Source organism: Mustelus asterias, chromosome 6 (assembly GCF_964213995.1).
Source record: "Mustelus asterias chromosome 6, sMusAst1.hap1.1, whole genome shotgun sequence".
Taxonomy (NCBI): Eukaryota; Metazoa; Chordata; class Chondrichthyes; order Carcharhiniformes; family Triakidae; genus Mustelus; species Mustelus asterias.
Window position 1 is genome coordinate 87,628,972 of NC_135806.1, and position 12,983 is coordinate 87,641,954.

Consider the following 12,983-nt stretch of genomic DNA (forward strand, 5'->3'; position numbering starts at 1 on the left):
CAAGACTACATTGCTCTTATGGACCTCATTATCCCCTAACTCATGCCTCCACCATTCTGCGCTCGGACCCACAATGCTGATCTATCCCACATTCTTCCTCTCTCCCTCATTCTCACTCTCCCATACTCTCTCTCCCACATTCTCTCTCCCACATCTCTCTCCCCACATTCTCACTCTCTCCCACATCTCTCCCTCTCCCACATTCTCTCTCTCCCACATTCTCTCTCTCCCACATTCTCTCTCTCCCCACATTCTCTCTCTCCCACATTCTCTCTCTCCCACATTCTCTCTCTCCCACATTCTCTCTCTCCCACATTCTCTCTCTCCCACATTCTCTCTCTCCCACATTCTCTCTCTCCCACATTCTCTCTCTCACACATTCTCTCTCTCACACATTCTCTCTCTCACACATTCTCTCTCTCACACATTCTCTCTCTCACACATTCTCTCTCTCACACATTCTCTCTCTCACACATTCTCTCTCTCACACATTCTCTCTCTCACACATTCTCTCTCTCACACATTCTCTCTCTCACACATTCTCTCTCTCTCACACATTCTCTCTCTCACACATTCTCTCTCTCACACATTCTCTCTCTCACACATTCTCTCTCTCACACATTCTTTCTCTCTCACACATTCTTTCTCTCTCACACATTCTTTCTCTCTCACACATTCTTTCTCTCTCACACATTCTTTCTCTCTCACACATTCTTTCTCTCTCACACATTCTTTCTCTCTCACACATTCTTTCTCTCTCACACATTCTTTCTCTCTCACACATTCTTTCTCTCTCTCACATTCTCTCTCTCACATTCTCTCTCTCATTATGTCTCTCTCGTATTCTCTCTCTCTCTCTCACTCTCATTCTCTCTCTCACTGGAAAATATCAAATGTAAAATCACTGTTGAAGATTGGGGGGAGACAGAAAGCAGGAAGATTGGGAACATTTTCAAAACCAGAAAATGATAACTGGAAAAAAAGGGGAAATTGAAATATGAGAGAGAACTAGCAAGAATTAGGGAAGCAGATAGTGAAAGCTGCTACAAGTAAATTAAAAGGAAGTAAGCAGCTGAAGTAAGTGCTCTGCCCTTGGACAGTGAGACTGGGGAATTATTAATGAGAAATTAGGAAATGGTGAGACTTTGAACAAGTATTTTGTATCTGACTTCACGGTTGATGATGCAGAAAGCCTGCCTAGAGGGGACAGGCCAGTTAGACTGACATGCAAACCAGACTCCCATCCATTGACTCTGTCTACACTTCCTGCTGCCACGGTAAAGCAGCCAGCATAATTAAGGATCCCCCACACCCCGGACATTCTCTCTTCCATCTTCTTCCTTCAGGAAAAAGATACAAAAGTCTGAGGTCACGTACCAACCGACTCAAGAACAGCTTCTTCCCTGCTGCTGTCAGGCTTTTGAATGGACTTACCTTACATTAAGTTGATCTTTCTCTACACCCTAGCTATGACTGTAACACTACATTCTGCACTCTCTCCTTTCCTTCTCTGTGAAAGGTATGTTTTGTCTGTATAGCGTGCAAGAAACAATACTTTTCACTGTCTGTTAATACATGTGACAATAATAAATCAAATCAAATCAAAATCTATCATTGACAAATACTAGAATCCATGATTAAGGAGATAATAGCAAGACATTTAGAAAATCATAATGCAATCCAGCAGAGTCACCATGGTTCTGGGTAAGAGAACGTTTGACAAATTTATTAGAGTTCTTTAAGGATGTAACAAGAAGGATGGATAAAGAGAAACCAGTAGATGCAATATATTTGCATTTCCAAAAGGCATTCAATAAGTTGTCACATATAAGGTAACTGCACAATAGGAGTTGGGGGGTGATAGATTAGAATTGATAGAGGATTGGCCATCTGCAGAAAACAGAGGCAGGATAATTGGGTAATTTTTGGCTTGGTACACAAACCAAGGATCAGTGTTGGGACCTCAACTATTTATGATCCGTATTATAATTTGGATCAAGGGACAGATTGAGAGTGACTTGTATGGAAACTTCCAGGTTATGGTGTTTCCCGATATCTGCTGTGCTTTTCCTTCTAGAGGGTGATGGTTGTGAGTTTGGAAGATTTTGCCTTATGGTCAATGGGAAGTTCAGCAGATAGTCCCTGGCAGAGGTGAATGCTGCAGAGGGAGACATGGGGGGTGTCTCAGAATGGAATTGTTCATGAAGTGTCTGGAGAGAGTTATAATGAACACAGCCCAGAACTGTGATGGTACTCAGTCTTGAGTGGGACCCATCTATAAGAAAAAGTTATGCTGCTTTGCGTCTTCCTGATGCTGGCATTTGTAACAGCCTCTGATGGAGTTCTGATCTCCTGTTGGGAGGCTGCCAGCGAAGCGTTGCCAATCTTCCGACACAACGGGGGACCCATGTGACATTGGTAAAGGTACATCGCTATCGGAAAATGTCTCCTTATTGAGGCTTTAATTAGCTTGACTGCCTTCCCACCTCCACTGAGTGAAGTCTCATTCCAATGGCATTCAGCCCCAGGAAGCTTGCTCCAAGATGGAAACGTGTCAGGCGCTGACCTGAGGCACTAAATTTCCACACATGCCCCATCTTCAAATCCACCGATATGGGTGTGAGAAAATTCCGTCCTCACTGAACATACTGGCCTGCTGCTCTCCAGTGCTGGAGCCTGCAGGCATTGACAGTGAGCTCCTTGTTTCGTGGGGATCAGTGTGTTTGGAAGCTGGGTTCCAAAGGTTGTAACAGAGACAGTTACTTATTGGACAAGACTTGTGTGCCCTTGGCAGGGGGCATATTTGGCTGGTGCACGTGGGCATGAGCTCTGTTCATTCTAGCTCATTCACAAACAAAATTATATTTATGCTGATAAATCCCCACAAATGTAATTTTCAATTGTGCTTATATAAACAACATTTCACAGCCTTCGTGCTGTTGGGCTGACACTATGTAATCTAGTCTTCAGAAGGGCTTGGGTTTTAGAACCAAGTTCACTTTCAAGATGTATTGAGCATTTGTGTTAACAAATAGAAAACCCATTGGGGACCAGGCACATCGCCAATCTAGGTCAGCTTTTGAACAGAACTACCTGGGGTACATTGCATTTTACAGTTATAGGAAACTGTTAAACATTACTTTTCTGTTTTCATCTTAAGTAACCTATACTGTATTAGCCAATTCTTGCTTGATGCTCTGACCGCTCCTCCTCTTTGCTTTCATTGTAGTTTCCAATATTAGCACATGATGCTTTTTAACTATACCAAGTTGTTAACTAAACATATTGCACAAAATCCGACACACATACATAGAATCATAGAAACCCTACAGTGCAGAGGGAGGCCATTTGGCCCATCGAGCCTGCACTGACGACAATTCCACCCCAGGCTCTATCCCCTCAATCCCACACATTTACCCGACTAATCCTTCTGACATGCACATCCTGGGACACTAAGGAGCAATTTAGCATGGCCAATCAACCTAACATGCACATCTTTGAACTGTGGGAGGAAACCGGCGCACCCGGAGGAAACCCATGCAGACACGGGGAGAATGTGCAAATTCCACACAGACAGCGAACCAAGCACGGAATTGAACCTGGGTCCCTTGCTGTGAGGCAGCAATGCTAACCACTGTGCTGCCACGGATCACTGGTTGGCCTGGGATAGCTGATTCCGGTCGGTGCGGAATGCCGCTTGATTCAGGGCTGGAGCGCGGCCAGATGGGCGCCACCTCTCTCCTGTTAACACACAGCATGTTTGTGGGGAATGTGGTGCTAAACTATTCATAGACGACCTAATGGTTAGTTTTACCCTACTGATGATACCTGTGAGTAAGAATAATGTACAATAGAGAGAAGTGGAATGCATTGTCTGTTCTATATCAAAGGCATAGGCCAGAATTTTTCCGGAGTGGGCGAGGCTCACAGAGCAGAATTCTCCATTAGCCTCGGGCAGGATTTTGGGCAGCACAGTGGTTAGCACTGCCACCTCACAGCGCCAGGGATCCAGGTTCGATTTCCAACTTGGGTCACTGTCTGTGCAGAGTCTGCATGTTCTCCCCATGTCTGCGTGGGCTTCCTCCAGGTGCTCCGGCTTCCTCCCACAGTCCAAAGATGTGCGGGTTGGGTGGATTGGCCATGCTAAATTGCCCCTTAGTGTCAGGGGGACTAACTAGGGTAAATGCATGGGGTTATAGGTATAGGGCCTGGGTGGGATTGTGGTCGGTGCAGACTCGATGGGCTGAATGGTCTCCTGCACTGTAGGATTCTATGATTTACGAGCCTCGCCCGAGCGAGTAATGTAACAGCTCTTGGGTGTTTCTCAGTCTCAGGAAGAATTTAGTATTTCTCTATTCCCTGTTGTGCATTTCTTTTGTTTTAACAATTTCCTCAAACCCACAATGTATTCCTCACACGGGTAAAACATATTAAGCAGAAAGACACCATACTCATTTGGAAGGTCAAGAACACATTCTCGGGTTTGAAAGTAAAATGAAACATATCACTAACAAAGCCTTACAATCATCAGCAAGAACTGCTGACCTGTCATTTTGCATAGTCAGTATGTCTTGTATATCTTGAGTGGTGGGGAGACATATGGTACATTTTGTAAAGCTATTAAAAATACATTTCAATACAGTTACAAAACATACTTATTAAATTTCAATTCACTTTTTTCACAGTGTAGTGCACACCAAATAATCTTTGCATAGCTGTTTTAACTTTTAAAATATTATAGTAACAGCTTCAACTGTATGTCTGAGGAAGGGCTAACCTTATTCAAAATGATCAACAAAGATTGTAACTGATAAGAAATAGTCATCAGCATGGGAGCATGAAATTTATATGTCTTATGGGGACAGAAGAGGGAAAACTGGTGTAATTATGTTCGGAATGGGTCTAGTGACTTGAATTTTTCATTTTGGATGGTGGCCATCAAATTATTGAATTTGTAGAAATGTTGAGGGACTTCATCTTCTGGTTAGTGCTCACATCTTGGAGGATTGAAGATGATCAATTTACTGTTTCAAAATCATGTAGGTGTTTGAAATATGAGCGATTGTGTTTAATTATCCCTAATGAGCCATTTCAGACAGCAGGTACAAGTGAAAGTGTATGTCATCTTCCAGAAGTGGTGATGGGGAAGCTTCCTGCTGTGTGCATCTAAAAATCATTATTTGCTAACACAAGTAGTTGTGTCAGCATCTTAAGCCAAATTTCATGGCTGGCTTTCATTCAGAAGTCTCAAGTCAAGCAGTTATGGCAGTAATTAATGTTGCGCATTCGTTTAATAACGTGTGTCTTAGTTCTTGATGTTCGAATTAGAGATGGCCCTAGTGGTGTGACATTGCCAGAAAACGTCAACGACAATACAAGTACCACTGAATGGAAAGGCTCAAAATCCCTTTATTTTATTTACTATTTATGTTCTGAGACATTGTCAAAAATAGCAAGTTTTATTACTATTTATTTTGCATCTGCGTGGGCTTTCTTTAAAAATAGTTGCATATTAGCGTTTCCAGGATTAATACTGGACCCTCAGTGCATTTGTATGTCAGACACATTTATAACTTAGTAAGAATATTGGGACAAGTATAGATGGCCAGTATTTACAGTTTTAAAAAATGAGTCTCACCATTTGATTTCTTTCCAAAAATTATGTCTGGACGAGTATTATGATTAGCCAATAATTCACAATATTGCATAAACTTTAAATGGAGCTAAAGGAGAGAGGTGAGACGATTTCTTTCAGGGAACTGCTTGGGGTGCACAACAGTTGTAGTTTAATATTCCATGCAAAACCACATTTTTAAAAGTGTCTGGGTTTTGCAACATGAAGTCTCAGTATTAGGGACTAGCTGCCCTGAGGCCAGAGCACTGTGCATTTATTCAAACAAGCTGACACATGACTCCTTTGTTACTAAGCACTGTCGACAGTATGTCTTGGATCAGCTGACCAAGCATTACATTCTCGAGCTACTGTCCTGAGTTCTCAGATCTGCTTAACACTGCAGCCACTGTGATAGAACCAAGGAAGCACCAGTGCTAATGAGTGTAGCTCTATCAGTGTTGATCAGTTCCTTTGGGCCTGGTGTCTGCCACATGCCTGGGCTTCAGTTGATGTTATTAACACTTTCTTTTGTCATTCTGTCGAAGTGGGCTAAAAAATTTCTGTTTTCAAAAAAAAATGTTCAAATCGATTGCAGCAACTTTAACTGATTTCTGGAAAAAAGTTACCAAGTAAACAAAAACAGAAAATGCTGGAGAAACTCAGCAGGTCTGACAGCATCAGTGGAGAGAGAATAGAGCCAATGTTTCAAGTCTGGATGACCTTTTGTCAGATCTGAGTTTCTCTAGCATTTTCTGGTTTTGTTTCAGATTCCAGCACCTGCAGTATTTTGCCTTTATCAATGAAAGCTCCTGACTCCGAGGAGAGATGGAGACATGTTCAAGCATCAATCTGCTAAGATTCTTAGTCACATTATACAGAGAGGCTCCAAATAGAAATGCGGAAGTTGTACCATCTTCTAACAGAGATTGGGGCAGTGGAGTGGGGTGTGGTGAGGGGGTGATTGGAAGCTATACCTGTGTGAAACATGCTACCTCTAAGTGGCTGGAGAGATCTGTGCATCCCTTGGAGAGATCTCAGTGCAGAAGGTGTGGTGCGGGGATGGGGGTTGATTAGTGGCGGGAGAAACCTGTCCAGCATTGAGAAAAGCTCCGAATAATATTTTCATCTTAATTACCTTGAATGAATGATCTCTGGGTCCAGCCTGAAGGACAGAAGTCACTTGTCCTGCTGTGTACATTCCTATTATTAGGAGTTGAATGAAAATTTCTAAAAGCTGCGCACCTTGGAGTGTACAGTAATTTGGATTTAAATGTTTGCGATTTAAAGTAGATTTAATTATGAAACTGCAAGATTTTTAAGGAAATATTATTTCTCCTAAATAAATATTGACAGAGATGACGTATAACACCAACTTCTTTAGTTCCTCTGCTGAAATAAAATAATGTTCCCTTTCTTTTTGCAGGTTCATGAAAGGTGATTTCCACATTGAAGTGTGCATCAATGATTACTTAGATGTTTTCTGCCCTCATTATGATGACTCTGTACCCGAAGACAAGACTGAGCGTTATGTTCTCTACATGGTGAATTATGATGGCTACAGCTTGTGTGATCATACCTCTAAAGGGTTCAAGCGATGGGAGTGTAACAGGCCTTATGCATCCAATGGTCCTTTAAAATTCTCGGAAAAGTTCCAACTGTTTACTCCATTTTCATTAGGATTTGAATTCAGGCCTGGCCGCGAATATTACTACATCTGTAAGTATTTTGCCTTTTCCATTGGTTTTCCCAATAATTTGAAAGTGGTGTTGCATAACCACCTGTTAAGTGATTTGTTTTTGCAAGGTGAACCTTATTTAGCAACTACCTTTCAGACATTGTTTTGAGTCTCCTGAGGCGCAGTCTTCTTGAAAGAAAGCGTTTGACCAATATTTACTTTACAAACATATGACTCAAAAATGAATCCTATTTCATACCTTGCATGTAATGTCCCTGTGACAAAAATGAAAGATTCTGGATTTTCTGCGCCTCCAAATTAAACATTTTTCCCCACGGAGGCAGGACCACTTTGTGAACTGCAGTTAAAGGTCCTGAAAGTCAATGGTCATGGCTCCACAATGTGGAATCATTCAATTTGTTGAGAAAACAGGGCATTGGACAGCATGGGCAGTTGATGAGGATCAACATTTATATGAACTTTGGCTTTGAATCTTCAACCTTAAAGATCAGACTTCAGTCAACTTTTCCGGTGAAGAGTAATGGACAAAGCAACAAATCCTCTTTAAAATGAAGTTTGCTCCATGCGTGGACCTTCCTTATTTCTCCTAGAAGAAATGATCGAAGGAGACTATTCCTATCTTATATAATTGTTTTTTTTTCATCCATTCCAGTGTGCAAACAGTGATTGTACAAGGGGACGGGGGAGGAGGGCAGGGATTGGAAGGCCAGCATTGCGGGGTCGCGGGGCTTGTCAGTGATCGGGAGGGAGGCTGACAGTGCTGGGCCACTATGCATGCGCCGATCTCGGCGCTGACAGATTGCTGCGCACATAATGGCCCGCTTAGTGCTCTTCTGCCAGCTGCTTCAGCGGGGATAGACCCTGCCCACAGATTTTTAATGAGATTCACGCTAGCGCACTCTGCAGTGCACAGTGGAAGATTCATTTTGAAAATCCCGCTGAAAAAACTAGCGGGATTTACTCCAGTTTTACATGAATTCGACACTTTGAATCTTTTTGTGGGGATCCCAGCCTATATTAAAATCTGATACTGGAGAAGTGGTTCAGTTGAGTGGCTGTGTTGATGTAAATGTGCAGTTAAACAGACAGACTACAGACTTTCCCTACATATTTTTAAGGGTAACTATCCAACTCTAATGGGGAGAATCAGGCTGGAGAGAATCAACCTAAACTGGGCCGAGGTGAATGTCCGATTCCGAAGCAGGTCTGTTGAAGATTTTTTTTAAAGAAACGTCCCATTGTCTTTAGTGGGGAGCTGGGAAGCATGAAGGAGATCTCAGTCAGGTTAAAGATAAGGGATGAAAGTTAAAGATTACGGATGCTTAAAAGCTAGGTCAGTGCTGTACGCAATCGAGCCGAATGTAGAGGCAGAATTAGAGCAGCTGATCAAGACTGTCCAAAAATGTGTGGGTTAGGTTGATTGACCATGCTAAATTGCTCCTTTGTGTTAGGGAGGTGTCAGGGGGATCAGTAGGGTAAATATGTGGGGTTACGGGGTTAGGACCTGGGTGGGATTGTTGTTGTGCAGACCCGATGGGCTGAATGGCCTCCTTGTGCACTGTAGGTATTCTATGACTGGAGCCTTCGAACCCTTTACCTAACAAATCGTCAATAAGCAGTTTGAATGGAAACATTTCCTACTTTGAGCAAGTAGATATCACTCCTGTAACCGCAAGACAAGTTGAGAAGTATACCAGAAATGTTCCGTTACTGTCCGAAGTTATGGACGTGGTACTTCATTCATAGCAAGACCACAGGAACAAACCCAGAGTTATAGCCATATGTTACCTGAAGGCTGGTTGTCTCCTCTGGGGAATGAGAGTTGTCATTCCACCATTATTAAGGAAATGTGTACCAAACCAACTACACGAAGGTCACTGTGGTATAGTAAGGATGCAGGAGATAACCAAAAGCTATTTTCAGTGGCCACAGGGCTCGATACCGAAATCAAGGAGAAGGTTGGAATGTGCTCGTTTTGTGCAAAAGTTTGGAACGTGCTGCCACTTCTCACACCCCATGGAAATGGCCAAAAGGGCCAGGGCAAAGGGTTGATTATTCCGGATCATTTGAAGGATATATGTTTCTCGTTGTGGTCGCCGCACGCTCAAAATGGCCGGAAGTCGCCATTATGAAGACAACATCCTTGGAGAAAACAATAGAGAGCCTGGGTGAGATTTTTGGAAGGTTCTGTTACCCAGAGCAATGTGTTAGTGACAATGGAGCACGGTTCATTTTCCAATAAAGCTTTGTTCAGACGATGAAACATTTGTTGAAGGTAACTCGAGCAAGGATCATTGTCTAAACGATTGAACAGATTCCTGATGACATACAGGAATATAACACATTCGACAACCCAAAGTTCTCTGACATCGCTCATGATAAACGTCAGTTATGCACCACGTTTGATTTGCTTAAGCTGCCCAAGACAAGAGAAATGGTCGAGAAGAAACAGCAAGGTCAGGTTATGTGATGTGAGAACAGGGCCAAATGCCATGTTTTCATAAAGGTCAAGAAGTATTGGCAAAGAACTATACTGTCGTGAGAAGTGGATATCTGCTATTGTCTTAGCACAGGCAGGACTGGTCTGCTACATCGTACAAACTCAAGAAGATGTAGAATGGAGAAGACATGCTGATCAACTTAAGGCAGCCAGAACCAGTTTTCCAGAGACAGAATGAATTAAGAGTTCACAATAAGCTGAGCCAAGTGAAGACCTGGGCATACCTCCGATCCTGACAATACCCAAAACAACTGGGGAGAACAATTGGTTGAGAACACTTCAACACTGAGCCAGCCTCTGAACACCACATCAAGTCAGGTGAAGACAACCACGGACAACGACCAAACTAAACGAAAAACACTAGAGTATGCCGTCAACATGAAAAAGCAGACACCCAAGGTTCATCGACAATCACCCAGAAATCAACGTTCTCCGAAACATCTAACTTATTGACTGTTGTGTTTATTCATTGTTCACATTGAGAACTTTGATTGTTAACATTGTAATGTGTTTCATTGCAGGAGCCCCTAATGTAACGGGGGGAGGAAAGTGTTGTGTACTCACATTGTTCCCAATTGGAACAAGGGCACTTTAAGGGACTGATCACATGACATCCTGATAACGTTAACAGCCATTTGTGCAGGGAAACAGGCAGCCTATCCTGGCAGCCTATCCTAGCAGCCTGTAGCGTAAACACCTTTCCAATAAAGCTTATTTGTACCTTGATGGTCTCATATTTTCCCACATTGACTTCCATTTGCCAGTTTTCTGCCCATTCACTTCACCTGTGAATATCTCTCTCTAACCTATTTATATCCTCCTTACAACCTGCCTTCCCTCCCATCTCTCTATCATCTGCATATTTGACCACAGTACAATCTGTTCCTTCCTTCAAATCATTAAAATATATTTTATGAAGAGCTGCAGTCCCAGCACAAATCCCTAAGGTCACAAAATGAGACGTTTTGGCAATTGATTTTGCCGTAGCTATTTTTGGCATGGTTGACTACATGGACATAACAGTACCTATCTGAGGAGTAGCCTGGTTAAGATGCAACGCTTCACTATCAACTGCTGATGGTAGTAAAAAGGAGCACTTTTGTCAACTAAGCAGAATTGTGTTTGAATTTGATTGCTTTCCCCATGTTTTCTTATCCACCCCCAAAAAAAACCCTACTGTCGTCTGTGTGGAGTTTGCACATTCTCCTCGTGTCTGCGTGGGTTTCCTCCGGGTGCTCCAGTTTCCTCCCACAGTCCAAAGATGTGCGGGTTAGGTTGATTGACCATGCTAAAATTGCCCCTTAGTTTCCTGAGATGCGTAGGTTAGAGGGATTAGCGGGTAAATATTAGGGATATGGGGGTAGGGCCTGGGTGGGATTGTGGTCGGTGCAGACTCGATGGGCCAGATGGCCTCTTTCTGCACTGTAGGGATTCTATGATAGTGCATAAGTCAAGAGAGCCTCACATCCTCAGATCCCAAAATCTATGATCAAACACTGTACATAAATAGTCTCCTGGGAGATTCGATTAGCAACATAGCCCCTGAGACCGTCCTGCACAGATGGCCATGTAGGGTACCATGGAATTGAACACCATGGGTTATTCCCTCTGCTGCCATAGGATCAGACACCATGGGGAGAATAATTGACTCCACTGCCACAGACTATAAGGGAGTCTCGTCAACCTTTCAAAACAGTTCACAATTTTAAACACAAGAAAGGGTTGGACTCAGTCTGAAGTCAGACAAGTTTGTCACTTGTAGTGGTTGTTTGTATTTCATCCCTGGCACGGTAATTCTGCCAGATACCCAGCAGGTGACCCTAAAGTCCTTGTTGCGTGGGCGCTGAGGGAAAGGGAAGTAGTATTTAGTTTTCTCCTTTTATTGAGAAGACCTAGTGTGACTGTCTGGATGTTTGAAATGTCCCAGTAAGTAATCGGACTGGGAGCCATGGGAACCAGAAAAATGGGGAGCAAAAGAGAGAGAGAAAAAGGTTTGCTGGTAGATATTGTGGCAGTTTTGGCAGTCTTATTTTAATGACATTTCTTGAAATTTACTAGAATATCATATTGGAGAACAAAGGACATTTTCATATTTCAGAAGTAAAAGCCAAGTGGAAATTATTTTACTGATTAATATCATGAGCTTCTAGAACAAAAGCTTGTAGCCACTGAAAATTAAATGTGTGTAACGGCTAAAGCAAAATTTTTATTTTTTAATAAAATTAATGTGCATTTGGTGATAACCAGTACTAGCAGCTTATTGAAAAGTATATGGTTTTAGACAGAGGGAGAGAGAAAGATCATAACTGGAATTAATCTTTCTATGAAATAAATGTGGGAGCTAGTCATTTTTTCGGAAGTGCGGTGTAACTATGTGCTCTGGGAAATTAAAGCATGTCTTCGAAGCTTCACTTTGGTATGAAGTGGAAGGAATTCTTCCATTTGAATTCTCAGAGGTGCTAGTTAGACCTGCTACATCTCACCTCGACAAAAACTCAAAGTGGAGAGAGCGAAAATGCCCACAGCAGCTTTTGTATCTGCTTTTCCCCAGGCTGCCTATAAAAGAAAGTCCTTGTTAAACACAGCAGCTAAGTTATGAAGGTTAAGCAGAGATCTGTGTAGATTGATCTGTGAAGATTCAGACATTCACTATAATCATCTGCTGGAGAGGCAGAGGGAAAAATAAACTTATTTCTAGTAAACTTTGCATTAACCCTTTTAGCATAATGAAATCTGTGTCAACACAGTTTTGACAATGCAGTTCGATATGGTTCTCCATGTATGGTTAAATGCTTACCTTTCGATAGCTAGTTTACAAAGTCCACTAGAGACCTTCTTCACAGAAATTAAAGCGTTATAGCTGTTCACTATTGGCGTAGGTGATGGTGGACCAGCGCACGAGCAAGGTGATCTTTAAGATGCACCTTGCATCATAATTAAACCTTTTATATACTTTCATTTCAGCCTAATCCAAAGGAAAGGTGCACAGGATGATTACAAGTAATTCTGACAGTTCTTTTTTTAAATTAGCATACATTGCTGGCTGCCAAGTGGCATGCTGAAAACATTTTTAACTGCCACAGTAAACAAAATAGTTATTACAGTGCTTAGATAAAGATTAACGGTTCTGGCAATTCATTTAAGAAAAAGCCAATTTTACTTCAGTGTTCCAG

At 42.3% G+C, this 12,983-nt stretch overlaps 1 protein-coding gene across 2 annotated transcripts in view; it reads left to right on the top strand.

Annotated features, from left to right (window-relative positions):
* efna5b (ephrin-A5b) overlaps positions 1 to 12,983 on the top strand; it is a 99,237-nt gene that overhangs the window by 63,858 nt on the left and 22,396 nt on the right. For both annotated transcript variants that reach the window (XM_078214703.1, XM_078214704.1), the window contains exon 2: positions 7,038 to 7,330. In XM_078214703.1, coding sequence (XP_078070829.1) covers positions 7,038 to 7,330 — 293 coding nt within the window. The remainder of the gene's footprint in view (positions 1 to 7,037; positions 7,331 to 12,983) is intronic.